Raw genomic sequence first — 17983 nt, forward strand, 5'->3', positions numbered from 1 at the left:
AGTCTTTCCTATCTTCAAATGGTAATATTCTGCCTTTTTGCTCCCCAATTCCCAGTCCATCTGCAAGCCTGTCATTCATATCTGCTAACTATAGCTTGAACTATCCATCCCTCTCCATCTCTACTCTCCCTTACATGAGTTAAGCCACCATCTAGTCTCACCTGGACTACTGCAATCGCTTCCAGATTATTTTCTCCACTCCTACTTACACCTTCTTCCAAACTGCTCTCTGTGTATGTCTGATCAAATATTTGAAGCTATAAACCAGAGTTTTTTCTCTTGATCAAAATTTTTCAATGGCATTCTATTGCCTCCCCCCACTGCCAAAAAAAAAAAAAAAATCCGAATTCTTTACCACAACCTGTGGGACTCTCTGCGTGATCTGGAGCTTGCTTTATCTAGCAACTTCACGTGATGCCACTTTCCCCTTTATCTCCTGTGCATTAGCAGGACTCCTGTCCTTTTGGTTCCTTGATCATAACTAGCTCTTTCCAGACCCCAGAATCTCTGCCTAGCTCTTTTCTCTGCCTGAAACAACCCAGTGCCCTGTTTCTTGAGTGGCTGCTCCATTTCATCCTTTGGTCAATATTGTTGCCATCCTTGAGAAGCTACCTCTGACCACATTATCTCAGTAGGGCCTTTCCTTCCCTTCCATTTTCTTCTATCTTTGTTCCTTCTTTGATTTTGTAATATTGCTATTACAAGCTGTATGTTTTGTGGTAAACTTGTTTATTATTTCTCTCTAACTAGACAGAAAGCCTACACAGGCAAAGGGTCCTGTCTATATTGTTCAGTGTTGTATATCCAGCACTCGTTACAGTGCCCAGTGTAGTTGTAGCTCAATTTGCAAAATGGATAATGAAACTTAAAGTGAAGCTCACATGTAAAAGTTTGCTTCTCACTGGGAGACTAGAATCAAACTGTCCATCCCCATGCTTCATAACATTATGCACTGGCCCTGTAAACAACTTCAAGATTAAGGAAAATGCTACTGGAGAGGCTCTGAATGGCTGATAGGCATTTAAAAGGCAGCATGAAGATTTAGGTCTGTGGCTTGAATAGTCATTGCTTTCCTCCCTTGTTTTTCATATTCACCTAGGCACGGGAAACTACAAGAAGCATAGCTAAGGCTGGTCTTGGCCCTGGTCTCCTGGGTTTATTTCTGGAGATTTTCAAATGTGGTCTCCCTGGCTTAGTGAAAAATATGTTTTTTTGTTAAGACAACTATCTGAATTCCTCGCATACCTTAGTTCCTTAAACCAAGTTGAAAGCTTCCCAGGGAGGATTTTCATTGTGTTTAGTGCAGCGTGGCAGAATGGAAAGGACTTTGAACCAGAAGTTGGCTTGGGTTTTTGTCCTAGTCCTGATTACCTTGGAAAACAAAATGAAAGTAAACCCTAAATAACAGTTTTCCTATCTGTGAAACATGAGAATTGGGTGAGACGGTTTCTCCTAGCTTTTATCATCCTGAAATCTCTGATTCCTGTGGAAATTATGGATGCTGAGGTAAACACAAAACTGCAGACTTTAAGGAAGCAGACCCTTTCCCCAAGGTCATTTGTATGGAGAAATAGTGAACACTCCCATAGACTACCCCAGCAAGTAGGAGAGAGAGAAAATGATAAATTCCTTGGAGATTCAGAACCCTTTAAGTTACCCTGTTTGACTTCCCTTGCCAGACCTTTAGTTTATTGGAAATTGTCCAAGGAAACAATCTTTTAGAGCCTACTGGTTTTGGGCTTTTGTTGACTTCTGCTTCACTCTACCACGAATTGAAAAAGTGAATCAATTGAGAATAAGTAAGCTTGTGGCACCCCAAAAGAATCTTTTTCACTGTAATGCAAGCATCAGTCACTTGGTCACCCAGAGGACTACTCTTTTCTGAAAAATATGCAACAGATGAGAGAGAGAGAAAACAGACTTCTTCCTCTATTCACAGATATTATAAAGCTGAATCAGGAAGATTCTAAGCCTGGTTTTTAATGTCAGTTTTAGTTTTCACAGTTGGCAACAGCTTGCATCCCTCTTTTTAATTGTTCCTACTCTGGACTGGCCTTTATACTAAATTCTTTTCCATTTATTCTCAAAACATCCTTTGGGTTGGATGGTAGTGTCTCATTGTTCTTCCAGGTGAAGAAACTCAGGTGCTTAAAGGTTTTAAGTAACTTGCTAACTTTAGTCAGTGATTAGGTTGGGATTTGCACCAGGTAAATGAGTAATGATTCTTTCTCTGAGCCTGTGGGGTAACTAAACATATTTCCAGCATTTTTAATAGGAGCAGAAAGAGAGTAGGAAATTAATGACACACAATTCACAAGTCAGGTGTGCTCATTCTCTGTCTTTTCCTGGAGAATCCTGGGTGTTTTCTTTTCATCCAATCCTATCAATACCCTTCCTTTCTAGGATGATACTTAGAGAGTATTCATTTTAAACATTCTAGAAGTGAAATCAAAACCTGAGTTAAAACACTGAACACTCGTGTTTTGTATGATCACGTAGTAGTGTTTCTTAAAAGCAAACCTTATTTGTAACTTAGAATCATCCAGACCTGTTGCTTTAAATATTTTAATAAAACAGGATTTCCCCTCCCCCATTGAGGCCCACTTTTCTCCCCAATCACTTTAATTATGTGAGCTAGAATGCTGTTTCTCACACATCTTCAGTTCTCAACCTTGTTAAAATTAATCATATAATCCTCCTTTAAAACATAGTATTAAATCACCATAGTAACACAGTATCCAAGCTTTATAGATAAAACATAACAGCCATAAGAAGGTAGCGTTTGGTGTCCCCTTGACGGCCCTATAACTTTTATAGAAATGTGTTTCTTCTCCTGGCTGTGGAAGGTGGAGGGATAGCATTACTTACACCTGCTTTATGACCACGTTGCTTTTAAATTGCCACCTTGTTTTTGTTCACCTTCCTAGTTAAATAAGGAGAGTGGAACACTTTTTCTTTCTGAATTATTTTCTCTCTAACCACTCTCTAAGGGATGGAGTTGTCTCCTTAAATATGATCAGGCAGAGTCCATTGACCTTTGTATTGGAATACCTTGAAAATTCTTTAATTTTAATTATTTATGTGGCTGTATAAGGGAGTTTTAGAAAGTCTACCCTATCTTTGAAAACTTAATTCATATCATACCCAAAGACTCAATAAGAATTCTGCCTTTGGAAAAAGCTTGGTGGTAAACCATTATTTTAAAATTTCTTCTGATAATTTATAAAGTAATTAATAGCTTATAGCATAGATTTGACTTTTACGAATTTGAATATACTTTGTAAAATACAATATGAGTTGATGAGTTCCTTTGAATAACTCAGTGTTGAATTCTAGCATATTATGTTAATATAAATTCAGGTATTAGAATTTGGATTTTTAACCAAAAAATACCTTTATTTTAATCTTCAGAGAAAAAACTCTTTTCTTCTTTTTCTGAGGTAATTACTGTTACTTACAAAAATGGATATACATCTTCAAAGCATTTCCCTTTAATGCAAAATTTAGCTTTTTGGGATCTAAACATTTAAAGGTAAAAAGCACATTCTATTTTGTTGCCGTTATAAGACAAAACTGAATCTAGCATAAGGTAGGGAAACCCATTCACTCTTCAGGTTCTTTGACAGGAACCAGCATTGTTATATTATTTCCACTTAGCAAAATCTGCTCTAATTTAATTATACTTCTTCCTGGCCAGGTGCGGTGGCTCATGCCTGTAATCCCAGTACTTTGGGAGGCTGAGGCGAGCGGATCACTTGAGGCCAGGAGTATGAGACAAGCCTGGCCAAGACAGCAAAACATTTTCTCTACTAAAAATACAAAAATTAGCTGGGTGTGTTGGTGCACACTTGAAATCCCAGCTACTCAGGAGGCTGAGACATGAGAATCACTTGAACCTGGGAGGCAGAGGTTGCAGTGAGCCAATATTGTGCCACTGTACCCCAGCCTGGGTGACAGAACAAGACTGTGTCTCAAAGTAATAATAATAATAATAACAACAATAATACTTCTTTCCTCTGGTGTGATTTCAAACTCAGTGACCTCTTCCAGTCCATACTGACAAAGTCATCAAGTCTTAGAAGAGTACCCACAATTTCTTTATTGCTCTTCACCACAATGTGAATTCTTTTGTCTACAAGCTCTAGCAGCAACAGCTGGGCAGGGAGGTGCCATAACTATGTAGTTAGCCTTCCATAACTATGACGGAAGTGGGATGTTTAGATTTTTAAAATGGAATGAAATCCAAGCTAACTGGTAAACTGATTTTAAAAACTGGATTTTTAGACATTTTACAATTTTAAAAAAAGAGTTTGGCCGGGCACGGTGGCTCATGCCTGTAATCCCAGCACTTTGGGAGGCTGAGGTGGGTGGATCATGAGGTCAGGAGATCGAGACCATACTGGCTAACATGGTGAAACCCCGTCTCTACTAAAAATACTAAAAAATTAGCCGGGTATGGAGGCGGGCGCCTGTAGTCTCAGCTACTCAGGAGGCTGAGGCAGGAGAATTGTGTGAACCCGAGAGGCGGAGGTTGCAGTGAGCCAAGATCATACCACTGCACTCCAGCCTGGCAACACAGCGAGACTCCGTCTCAAAACAAAACAGAGTTTCTGTAATCTGATTAGTATTATGTTTTTAAACTTTTTAAAAATAGATGTTTGAATGTTGCGTTTATGTGTGGTTTTAAAATTTTTGTATTGATACATTTTTAGCTTTTTTCCTTAAATGTCTTTCTTTAAAATGTTGTTTCCATTTCTTAGAAAGCACCATGCAATGCTAGACATTTTGGTTATTTCTGTCCTCTAAAATAGGAAATATGTTTCTCATAAATTCAGAAATTATGAAAGATATAGGAATTTAGGAAGTAACACCTAAGCATGCCCTCTTTTCTTTCCAGTTTGAATTTCAGCTCCTACCCTTTGTAGCTGTGTGAATGTGATTCAGTTACCACCTATTCTGGTCCTTAGTTTCCTTTTCTGTAAAATGGGAACATCCTCTAAATTTTGTGGTTGTCATGAGAGTCAGGGAGATGGTCTACGCATATATGATGTCTAACTTTGTGGCTGGCACATAGTAACATTTACCTTCTGCTCTGGCAAGCACTCTTATTAGCTGAACTAGGGAAGTTCTTAGGTGAGGATTGTTAGTAGCAAGCTGGTAGAGTGGCCTGTGGAATCAGAGCGAGGGTTAAAATCCAGCTTTTTGCCACTGATCAGCTGACCTTAGGCAATACCTCTCTAGACTATTTCTTCATCAGCAAAATGAGGTTAACAGAGGGCACCTTTCGGGATTGATGCACTGACTAACAGAGCTGCCTCGGAGACTGAACTCAATGAGGAGAAGGTATGATAGCTCTGATTATCTGATTTCTGAGGTGGTCACTAGAATGGGCTGCCAACTGTCTTTTTTTTTTTTTTTTTTTAAACTAGCTTACAGTCTGTTCCCTTGACGTGTGTAAATTTTAAGAGTTCCACTGAGAGAGGAAATGTTATAAGTTCAACGACTCATTGTGATTAGATACTTTATCAAGAAACTTACTGCACATTCATTTTCCCCTTTGTTCTGCCTTTGCTGCAGTCTCACAGTTAGTCAAGTTGGCCAGAACTTCACGTTCGTGCTCACTGACATTGACAGCAAACAGAGATTCGGGTTCTGCCGCTTATCTTCAGGAGCGAAGAGCTGCTTCTGTATCTTAAGGTAAGGGAGAAGGCTTGGGCTGTTGGCTCATTCTCTGAAGCAATGTCAGCTTCTGCGTTACTCTTCCGTAATTAAATCTTCCAGCTGTTCATTTCATTTTCCTATCTGTTTCCCACAAGTCACTGCATTTGGGGAGAAGGGCTTCACAATGTTGTTCTTGCACTGTAAGTTCTGCAGATAATTGTATTTATTTATTTGTATCACATCCCTTGGGTGGGAAAGGGGACCATCTCTTCTGAGTAGTTTGTGGAAGCCAGAAAGTCAGTGTGGCTTCAGTGCCTTCTGCTGTTATCTGGAGCTGTCAGAAATTAGCCTGTTAGACTTTCTCTTGGACATTTTGTGTATGTAAGATTATTAATAAAGTATGTGTCTGTAGCTCAGGACATCTTGCAGACACAGACTGTGTCCGCCTTAAAGTAACACCCTTGCCCCCTTTGGGTCAGTGAATGAAGAACTGTGTCCCATTTTGGCTACCTCTGTAGAGATTTGAAAAAAATGCAGAATTGTGTAAGAAGGCTTCTTCAGGTCTTCTAAAAGCCCCTCATACACCAGAGCCACACTTGCTTAAGGCTCTGTTTCCTTCTGCCAGAGGGGTAAGCCGTGCTCTGGGGTGGGAGGATGTGTGGAAATCCGATTTTGGAGCTGCTGGCTCTGTGGACTCCTGCTGGGCGCCTCCTGAGGGGGAAGTAAAGGCATCCCCCATGCTCCCCTCTCCATCTGCCTCCATTAAGTAGGTGTCAGAGGGGCCTGCCTCCTGTCTCTCTCTGCTCGTGTGGAGCAGTCAGGGCACGGCAGCAGGAGGTGCCCATGACAAAACCCGGGCCCCCAGGCTTGAGTTGGGCCTGGGCCTGGGGATAAAAGGCCAGACCCTCTATGGATTCCAGAAAGGGTAGCTCTCTGCAGCACTAGTCCTGTGCACTTTCTTCTTCTCATCAAGAAAAGACTGCCCCACCGACCCCTGTCCCCCAAACCCACATACTCTCACACCATAGGGGAGGAGGGGCTGACTTTGGAAGTTCCCATGCTCACTAACTGTCAATCTGGACTGCTATACATTTGCATTTCTCTACACAAATCTTAGTATCATTAGTGCTTTTAATCAGTGAAGTCGACTGTCTTCTGCACCAAGCATAGCATTTGTAACCTGGGCACGAGAGGATGACTGCTGGAGAGGCTTTAGCAAGGAGGCTGCTTTGGGAGATTCTGTGTGTTCTGTTGTTCTCAAGCACCCCTCAGTAGCCCAGGCCCAAGAATTACCTGCCCAGAGTATTAGACTTTGATGTAAATGATTATTTACTTTTGGATTTAACAGTGTGATCTTTTTCTTTTTAAAGAACAATTTCTCTTTCAGTTTTGTCTGTTATATTTCAGCCCTGGCCAGGCCACTGCATATTTATACAGTTGGCCCTTGAACAATGTGGGTTTAAGGGTACTGGTACCCCCACATAGTTGAAAATCCACTTGACTCCTCAAAAACTCAACTATGGCCAGGTGCGGTGGCTCACGCCTGTAATCCCAGCACTTTGGGAGGCCAAGGTGGGTGGATCACCTGTTGTTAAGAGTTTGAGACCAGCCTGAGCAACATGGAGAAACCCGTCTCTAACTAAAAATACAAAAATTAACTGGGCGTGGTGGTGTCGCATGCCTGTAATCCCAGCTACTTGGGAGGCTGAGGCAGGAGAATTGCTTGAACCCAGGAGGTGGAGGTTGAGGCAAGATTGTGCCACTGTACTCCAGCCTGGGCGACAAGAGCGAAACCCCATCTCAAAAACAAAACAAAGCAAAACAAAACCCCACAAAAACTTAACTACTAATCCATAGCCTACTGTTTGCTAGAAGCCTTACCTGTAACATAAACAGTTGACTAACACATATTTGTATGTTGCATATATTATATTTTATATAAATTACTGTATTCTTACAATAATTAAGGAAGGGAAAAGTTATTAAGAAAATCATAAGGAAGAGAAAATATATGTGCTGTTCATTAAGTGGAAGTGGATCATCCTAAAGGCCTTCATCCTCATCATCTTCATGCTGAGAAAGAAGAGGAGGAGTTGGTCTGCTATCTCAGGTGTAGCAGAGGTGGAAGAGGTGGAAGGGAGGCAGGAGAGGAAGGTGTGACTTTTACTTTAAAAAAAATCCACATATTGGCCAGACACGTGGGCTCACTCCTGTAATCCTAGCAGTTTGGGAGGCTGAGGCAGGCAGATCACCTGAGGTCAGGAGTTCAAGACCAGCCTGGCCAACATGGTGAAACCCTGTCTCTACTAAAAAAAAAAAAATACAAAAATTAGCCGAAGTGGAGTGGTGGGGGCGGTGCCTGTAATCCCAACTACTTGGGAGGCTGAAGCGCAAGAATCGCTTGAACCCAGGAGGTGGAGGTTGCAGCGAGCCGAGATCATGCCACTTCATTCTACCCTGGCCTACAGAGCGAGACTCTGTCTCAAAAAAAAAAAATCGGTGTATAACTGGACCTGAGCAGCTCAAGCCTGCCTTGTCCAAGGTCAACTATGTATTCGTTTGGAGGTGGTGAGGCTTAAACTGAGTTCTCAGAGTTTTGCAAAAAGGTTTTCCCCCATAGTATGTTTGGGTTACAATGTTTCTTTCCAAGCTGTGTGTGTGTATGTGTACGTATACTCTAAACTGGCACTATCACTCAGCAAATCTTGATAATAGAAAAGTATTTATTTAAAAATTTACACTTAAATTTGCTTGTCTCTGATTCTGATGTGTGACTCTGTGTGCCTATACAGGTAGGATCGTGGATTTCATATTTGTGAGAAGCCAGTTGAATAGTCTTCGTGCTGTCATCCTTTAGAATGAAAAACAGCAGCAATTGATGTGTTTTTTAAATCTGTTATAATAGGTTAGAACTATGGAGAAAAATTCAGTGGGTTAATTCATTCATTTGTGTGTCAGTTCTTAATTGAATGCCTACTGTTAGCTAGTCTCTGTCCTTGAGGAGTTCCCAGACTAGCTGGGGAGATGGATGATCACAATACAGCGTGCTGTATCTAATACACAGAATGATCCCAAGGCATAGTGTCTTCTTACTGTTGCTTTTCTAGTGCCAGAGGATAGTGACTGTGGCTAAAAATACAAGAGTCCTAGATGAATTCTGGAACATGAACTTTATGAGTATTTAATATGAGGGCAGAGAAGCTATCTTTTCCAGCTTGTGTGGAAATAAAGAGCACACCCACTGACACTTTCCCTGTGTTGGGTTTGGGAACATTGCTAAGCTGAGTCTAGCACGTAAATGGAAGGGTTTACTGTTAAAACTGGATGACTAGTTGGCAGTATATCCATTGGGGAGTGGAGAAGTCTGCCAAGAGAATGAGGGCTCAGTTTGGGTCTAGGTTACATTGTTGCATTGCCCTCTTCTGCTGCTCAGTCTCCTTGCTTTCTTTAGATACTTTCTCTTTAGTTAACCTGTGCCTTGAGGTCCAGTCACCCTTCACAGTGTGCCCAGGGCTATGGCTCAAGTCTACTCATAAACCACCTCTACTTTTGCTTTCTATTTCTTCTCTTAAGGAATGTAGCTCTCAGTTATGGCATCTGTGCACACGTAGCCCCTGTGGTTCCAGGATTTAGCTTCACTTCCTCCCTGCCTGATCTCCCAAACTGCTATACTTCCTGGCCCATATGAACTACTCAGTCTCTACTTTCACATGTTTACCCATCCTCCCAGACTCAGCCTAGGCACTTCAACAGAGTAGCCTTCCCCATGTAGAGGTAATCATTTCCTCTCTGGAACACCCAGTGTGCTTTGCATTCTTCAGTTACACACTCATAACCTTGGTCCTCCTTTGTTTTCCTCCTATTGGAAGGTCAACTCTTTAGGGGTAAAGGCTGGATCTTAATTAACTATGTATCTCCAGCATTTAGTGTAGTGCTTAACCAAGATATTGTGTGCATTGTGATCAGAGAAGGGGAAATGCATCAAGAATGGGAGGGCAGGGCACCAAAGACTTTGAATGAGAGGACAAGTGTCATGAGACATAAATTCAGAGAGGAAATATGAAATAGTTGTTGGAAGAAGTGTGGTTCACATTACCAAACTCATTTCATGCTAGTTATAAGAGATGCACCTTTTAATCTCACAATGGAGGTTCAATATTGAGTGATAGGCATTTTGTCCATGAAAGGTTAAGCCATCTGTATTTTAAAATTTAAACTTAATTTCACAATGAAAGGTTTTTAGACACCCTTTATGCAACATAACCTACTTATTAAGTTCCTTTTTATTTTCTGTTCCTCCCCACTAGGGCATGAGCTCCATGAAGGCTGGGAATTTTTATGTTTTTTTTCTCCCCCATAAATACATCCAAAGTTTATTGAAGAATATTCTGGCTCATAGCTGACACTCCCAGCTAGTCTGGGAACTCCTCAAGGACAAGGACTTAGCTAGTACTTGTTTTATGAAGGAATGAATGGGGAAATAAGCCCATGTTTATTAAAAAAACATTAAAAACATTGGTTTGAACTCGTTACACCAGCTAACCTTGGCAGAAACCTAGTCGTACCAAACAAGTCCCATTAACACAAATGCCACTATAAATCAAATGCATTATTTCCTCCCATAGTTGACTAGTTCCTGTCACTGAAGAATTTTACTCCTCCTTGAGATTTGCCACATTATTTAATGAGTTCCTGGATGGGAGTTGATACTAAATTAAAAACACCAGCTAGGAGAACAGTCATTATGGATTAGTTACTCTCCATCATAAACACAGGGATGTGAGAGCATTTTAGCATTTTCAGATTGCACCATCTAAGTCTGATGCAATATATGCATTTATCTCTGAAATCTTTCAATATTATAAAACAAAATGACCTAGAATTGAAATTTTGTTATGACATTTGATATTTGATTTGCCCCAATGGCACATACTCCATCAAGGCCAAAACTGCAGTGAAAGATGCTATTTCTAGCCAACTTCTGGTTCTGGATCAACAGAAGGAACACAAGAGTTCAAAGCTTTAAATCTGTGTTTGAGGGTTATGGGGAGATATGTCATACAATAATTAAATACCCTTTGTCTTTTATAAAGGAACTACACAAATATTTGCCCTACAGTTTTCTCCTCCTTCCATCGGGATCTTATTGAAGCTCTTAAGAAAGCTGTAACTGTCCTTACACCCAAATAAAACTCTATTTTTATTATACATTTTGGGAAGAAAAAACTTTTTTCCTCAAGATGCTGTCTAAATTTTTTTAGTTTAACTTCTTAAATTTTTATTCAATTAAAAAGTATCTGAGTACCTAATATATACCCAGAATGGGCAATACATAACACTTGGTCTCTGGCCTTCACTTATCTCAAGGCCCCTTAACATAAACACAGAGATCTAGCCCCAGGTCTCCATTTGCAAACTCTTCAGATACCGCACTCATCCAAGATTTTGATGAGCTGAACTTTCTGAACTTGGTAGTACAAAATAAAAAAAAAAAAAAAGTAAGTACTTCTTGTCATTTACCAAATGTAAAATCTAGTATGTTTCTAGGTACACTATTCACAGACCACCTCTGATTTTGATATCCACCTCCCACTGCACTTCTGCTACCCTCACTCTTTTAGGAACTGCTCAATCTTTGGGATGGGAAAATGTAAACAAATAATTAAAATATAATGTGATCAGTGTTGTTTTAAGAAAATATATTTATGTGTAAGATTCTTCAGAGTCACAGATTAGACAGTGCCCATCTCTAACTTGAGAATAAGAGAAAGTGTTACTGATGGGTTCCAGTTAAACTGAGTCTTGCAGAATGAGTGGGGGCTTGCCTGGAGGAAGATGGGAGAACAGCTCTCTAGGCAGTGAGAACTGATACGCAAAGGCCCCAAGAAATGAAAGGTATAGGAAGATGAAAGGATGCTGAGAATGCAATGAGAGAGAGCAATAGCAAGAGATGATACCATGGAAGTCTGGGCCCCAATTGTGAGGGGTGTGCTCAAGATTTTCGATTTATCTGGTAGCAAATGGAATGCTGTCAGCTGGTTTCGGGTAGACATTAGAGATGCTGATGTTTGTAGACCAATGCGAAAGTGATTTTTTTGAATGTGAAATGTGCTTGGGTTTTTCTGGTTATTGTTTGAGGGGATGTTGCATGTCACTTTGGAGGTAGCACCCAGATTTAGACTGGATTTTTCAAACCTCAACTGCAGGGGTTTTGTTTTGTTTTCTTTTAAAAACAAGGATAGTGATCATCCTTCCTTCCATGCTACTTGGCATATGGACTTGAGTCTAAACCTGAGTGTTATTCAGTGAGAACCTTCTTCCTTCTGGGGCACTTTCTGATCTCATGACTGGAATGACCATTGCATCCATTCTTAGCTGTGTTACATTCATTTTCACTCGAAACACAGAAAAGCTCCATTTCCACGGAACAAAAAAGAAGCTAGAAGTAATAAAGGAGTCTGGTTTTAAGAACTTTGGCTTCCCTTGCTGACTGCTCCAGTGTTTTTAAGCAACACATACAGTTCAGGAATAAAATCAAAGGACTCTGTTTCCTCAGGCAGGTGCGATGGCAGAAGCCCTTTTGGATGGTGTGTTAGCTGCTTTAGTTTAAAATAAGTGTTTGAGAGGTGGGGGAGGGAGTCAGGGAGGAAGGCTGTGGGGACAGCTCCCAGATTTTTACCTTGAAAGCAGGTGCTGCTGAAATATTCCAGAAACAGATGGAATCTCCTATTCTTGTTTTAAGCTATTTATGGTTGTCTCGCCTGAGGGTACCCTGCTATACAAAAATGCACAGCCTGATGTTTGAGGGCAGTTGGGCATCAAAGCCAGGGCCCCTCTGGGAGAAATCAGCCTTTCTTCGCAGTGCCTTAAATGCCATTCTGGAAACCTGGGTCTTTCATACCGTTTAACAGAGGACTTTCCTTTGCCTTTTGAGTGTTTCTGTCTCTCTGGAACGGTTTGATTTCTTTTTAATTCTTCTCCTTAAAAGTAAGCTGGGTACTGTGTTGTTCTTGTTATTCTCTGGATGGTCAGTTGGCAGAAGGCCCCACTGCTAAGGCAGATTGATAATTTCACCGATTGTGGGTCTCAGAACATGGCTTCTAGAAGCTGAACATAGAGGATGGGGCCAGGGAGGCTGCTCTTTCCTAGGCCCAGAGCCCTTCTGAGTTCCTCAGTATTTTGAAAGGCTTGTGTGGGTGCAGGGCACAAGGTGCTCTTCAGAACATCACTTTGTGGGAGGTTATAACTGTTTTCTCTGAATTAAAAAAATGAAGTGGTTGGGGAATGTTACGTGTTTTATTGCCATACAGATGCCTTCATACTTAGAAACATATATAATCCTCTGGGGAGCCACAACTCAACAATAGTAACAAGCTGTACAGTTTAAAGAAAATCACCTTTGAAGAGAAGAAAGAGAAATGGCTGAAACTGCCCTTGCACTCCCAGCGGCCTGCTGTTGGAGGTTGATTTGAGGGCTGGGAAGCTGCACAGTTGGAAGGATAGTTGTGTCTTCTGCAGTGGCCATGGGGGCTGGAACCAGCAGCCAGCCTCAGGCTGTCCACTGCGGGAGGAAGCTCCCTTTCTCCTCCTGATCCTTTTCAGAGGACACCATCCTGGCACAGCCTTCCCTCAAGCAACCTGACCCTAGGGTTGTAGGGTATTTGAAACTCCAAGACTTTGCCTAAAAGAGATTTTTTATTTTTGAGATGGGATGAGTTGCAAACCTTACAAGAGATGTGATATTTTCTCACTCTGTTTTGGAAACAGAACACTTCCTTGTCATAATGCTCATGAAGCTTAGTACAGGGCAGGAAGTGAAACCACCTCAAGAACTCTAGGAGTGTAGTTCTGCCTTGTTTTTTGCTCCCCACCCACCCCGCATTCTTCAATCATTTTGCTACCTCTAGCGACTACTGGTGATTATATCATTTTCATTTATTTTTATAGCAATCTTATGAAATTATCTCCATTGTAGAGATAAAGGGGTTGAGGCTGAGAGAGATGCAGTGACTTGCCCAAGATCTCGAGGAGAAAGTTAAGGAATCTGGTTTGGAAGCTAAAATCCAACCCAAAATTTATACTCTCAGCTGAAAATTCTGTCTTCCTGCCACCAAAGCAACTTTTACTGCTTTCAAAAGGTTATTCATCCTCTCTTTCTATATGTATATATTTAGCTTAAAAAGACATAATGGGTAGCTTGCCCTTGCAGAATGAGCTCAGAGGTGAGCTTAAAGAGCTTTCAGAAGTAATGTACTACAGTTCACCCTCATCTTATAAATAATGAAAATGAAACATGAATAAGACAGGAAGATTTTTGTTCCAAGCTCTTTGGCTGGTGAATGACAGTCTTCTGACCTCCAACCCAGGGTTTTGCCCGTGTTATGGCTATGATTCTTATGGAACTAATGTTTCTTCAAGACTCAGTAGCCCCTGATTAGTGTTAAAGAGTCACATTCCCATTTGGTTAGCATCATTATGACCAATGTGAATAATCCAACTATGTGATTATAGAGTGAACAAGATGATCAGTTCTGTTTAAATCCAATGCAAGGTATGTTTGAATGGAAAACCAGTGAAATAGAGCCTGTCTTTTGAAAGAATCTCAGAATTCCACATGAGGGACCCTTTTTGGGAGATGAAAAAGCATTCTACAGGAGAGGCTTCTTGGTGCTTTTTGATTGAGTTTGAGTGTCAACAATTTTTCTTGGACCTCCCTGCAAGCCAGCCACTTTCCTTCAATAGCAATAAGCAGAAGGCATTTATCTGAGCCTGATCTTTGCTTTTCACTGGGTGGGAGGTGGAAAAGAAAATGACTCAAAATACACCTCACACCTGAAATTGCCCTTTGCTTCCAAGCTACACTCTTAAGAGCAAGATAGACTCCTGAATACAGGAGTCTGAATTTAAGTTGTCTGGCCCTCTCAGGGATCAGTTTTAGAAGCAGTAGGAAGCCTAATATCTCTCTATCATGGAGAGGCCCCGAGAGACTGCAATAATAGTGTACTTCTTTACAGAAAAATCATGGTGCCATGATAGAAGTTTGAAGACCCCACAATTCCAGCAATCAATTATGAGCCACTTATTTTTAGGATGTTATTTTTTAAGATTATAAAGATATACTTTCTCATTAGAGAAATTTGGAAAACTGCAGAAAAGAAAAGAAATTTATCATCCCAGCATGCTGATAATGACTAAGGGTGTTTCCTTCCCTGAACTGGGATGGTGCTGTAGGTATAATTCTGTATCTAGCTTTTTCACTTATTAAATTGTAAGCATCTTTACATATCATTAAATATTCTTTCCTGAGAATGTTTTTAACTACATAATTTATTTGTGTGAGATTGATTTATAATACAAGGAAAGAAGCTCTTAGTAATCTGAAAGAATATTTCTTGCTAAGGCTTATCATAATTCTTTTTAAAAATGCATTTGCTGTACTGTCGTCATTCAGCTAACTACTTGGTATTTTGTTAAGAAACACTCAGCTATTTTTTTATCTTCACATGTGAGCTATTACCTGATTCCTGACAATGAAGAATAGTTATTAGCTTCTGAAGCAATGAACAGAAGAGTATAAAAATAGTATCAAAAGTCTTGGTTAAAATCAAGTGGCAAATAACGTGTTGAGTTTATGTTTCCATATTTTATTTTGTATATTTACATCTTCAGAGTAAGTAATATTTATTAGCATGAGTTTTGAAATGCAAGTTGTAACATTAAGGGAACACTTCTAAAATTAGATAGCAATATAATTTTGAAATTAGAATATATTACATTCCAAGTGAAAGCAAATTACATGTATCTCAAAACTTTATATAAACTTATGGAAGTTTTAAATATTGTAGAGAAAATTAAATTCTATATATTATAGTATGCAGTGGAAATTAAATAGGCTTTGATTTCCTGCTCATGGGACTTGAAACTACCCGTGATCTACGCAAAACCAAGGGCAATTGTTCTGCTTTAGCTCAATCCACAAGTGTTAAACTATCACATGGAGATTTTTAATCCCTTATCTATAATGGAAAGCAATATTTATTACGGAATTAATTCTGAGAGGCATCATTTATGGTTTCTAATCCATTCTACTTCAGATGCCTTTGAAGTGAAGTGGTGGGTTTTGCATGTGGGGTTGATTGTCCCGTTGTTCATTTGCACAGTCTGGTATTTTCACTCGCTCTTGATGTGAATTATGCAGCAAATTCACCAAAATGCAGCAAAAAGGCTTGGCTTGAAAACTTTTACATTTTAAAAACCCGTTTTAAGAGTGTGGTAGAAGAAGTTGGGTGAAATTCAGTGTCCTGCAGTTTGTTGTCTAAGCTCCTTGTGATGACTGACTGATTTCTTTTCTATTTTAATATTTTAATTTTAAAATTCTGGTTCCATCAGAAAACAAGTTTTTAAGTGGTTAAAAAACAAAAACACACTGCAAACAAAAACAACCCCAAGCCAAAACAGACTCTAAAGAATGTATGTTTGCTAGTATACTGTTTTCTGCTGAGCTAGGATTTTTACTGTCACTTTTGTGAATTTAGTAATTTTGGATACCAATTTTGGAGAAACTTTAATTTGTGCTTTTTCTCTTTTATTAGTATATGAAAATTATACCCAATATTGATCATCCTTATTGAGTAAAGATAACTGTTGTCCTCTGACCCCTGAAAACAAAACTTGTATAAGTATCATTTCATTGTACTCTTTGTTAACATTCTCCAAAGATTGCAATTCTAGGTCTTTTTATTTGAAGGGATGGTTTAACTTTCAAGGACTCCCATGAACTTGTCCATTCCTCAGATTTAGTGTACTCGAGTGTCCCTAATCTGAACGTCCAAAATTCAAAATGCTGTAAAAGCTTTTTGAACACTAACACGATGCTCAAATTAAATGTTCATCAGAGCATTTTGGATTTCCAAATTAGCAGTGCTCGATATTCTGCAAATATTCCAAAATCCAAAAAAAATCTAAAATCTGAAACATTTCTGGTCCCAATGTCCCAAATGTTTTGGATAAGGGATATTCAAACTGTATTGTAATGGAACAAACATTGGTGCTATACTCTGATTTTTTTTCAATCTTCTTAAAAATTGGATTTATAATAAAAATATTTTAACTTGGCTGTCATTTGTTCTTTGTCTCAGTTATTTCAGTGGCAAATTGTGGATAATACTAATGCAGAATATTGTTCTAAAGATTAAATAAAACAGTAAATACTTGATAAAGTTCCCTGTATATTATATCCATTGTGTAAATGTTTGATCACAACCCTGTGCTTTTCCTTTTGTAAACTGTGAAATATAACCTGCAAACAGAAAAGGGCATCGAATGTACATATACACATTCACAGACACATAAGTAAACATAAATATACAGCAAATACCCATGTGATTACCATTGAAGTTAATAAATTACTAGCACGCTGATATTAATTTTTTCACCTATGTATACATCCCTAAGTAGTGTAGTATAGCTTTATTTGGTTTTGAACTCTCTGAGTTGCCTTATACAATTTACAATTGTTATTTTCAGTATTCTTTTGCTTAACCTTTGAGATTCACCCATGCTGTTGCTTATAGTTGTAATCTGTTTTCTTTGCTATCTAGTGTTCTGTGTTGTATGATGATATACCACAGCTGGTTTATGTAATTTTCATTTATTTTTATAGCAATCTTATGGAATTGTCTCCATTGTAGGGATAAAAGGGTTGAGTTGTTTATGCATGTAACTGTAGGTGGCCATTGGACTGTTTCTAGGATGTGACTTTTATGAACATTCTTGAACAGCTATACTGGTGCACATAGACTTAACTTCTGTGTACTGTATGTATCTAAGGAGTTGAATAGTTGTGTCATAGGACATGTATATTATTGACTTTATTGGGATAAATGCCAAATTGGGCAATTTTATTCTATTAAGCCCAATCAACTTTATTGGGATAATGCCAAATTGTTTCCTTACATGGTTTCACCATTTTCTGCTTCTGCAAGGTGTGGATGAACATTCCGTGTGCCACACTGCTGCCACTTGGTCCTTGCTTTTTAAAGAAGACACACCAGCATACACTTCACTTTTTTCAAAGCCCATGAGATCTAGGTATTATTACCCTTATTTACTTCTCCAAACATTAATCTGGTCTCGTCGTTTGCAGAGGTATTGCTAGAGAAGGAGACAGTCCCTGGAGTTGTGAGAGAAAGTTGATCATTATCTGAAAGGTAAAATGAGTTACACGGTGGCATGACATAAGAGTGTGGTCTAGTGTCAGAGTAGGGGCTGCATTCCAGTCGTCTTGATTTGGAAATGAGCTTCTGGTTACTCCATTTACTCT

At 39.4% G+C, this 17983-nt stretch overlaps 1 protein-coding gene across 9 annotated transcripts in view; it reads left to right on the forward strand.

The window, feature by feature from the left end:
- The window catches only part of DENND1A (DENN domain containing 1A), a 546843-nt gene that overhangs the window by 167353 nt on the left and 361507 nt on the right, over positions 1-17983 (forward strand). For 8 of the 9 annotated variants that reach the window (XM_023217180.1, XM_023217183.1, XM_023217187.1 and 5 more), the window contains one exon: positions 5578-5697. The exons of the other annotated variant lie outside the window; for it this stretch is intronic. In XM_023217180.1, the coding sequence (XP_023072948.1) occupies positions 5578-5697 (120 nt within the window). The remainder of the gene's footprint in view (positions 1-5577; positions 5698-17983) is intronic. 9 annotated transcript variants of the gene reach the window in all.

The sequence above is a fragment of the Piliocolobus tephrosceles genome, chromosome 14 (assembly GCF_002776525.5).
Source record: "Piliocolobus tephrosceles isolate RC106 chromosome 14, ASM277652v3, whole genome shotgun sequence".
NCBI lineage: Eukaryota > Metazoa > Chordata > Mammalia > Primates > Cercopithecidae > Piliocolobus > Piliocolobus tephrosceles.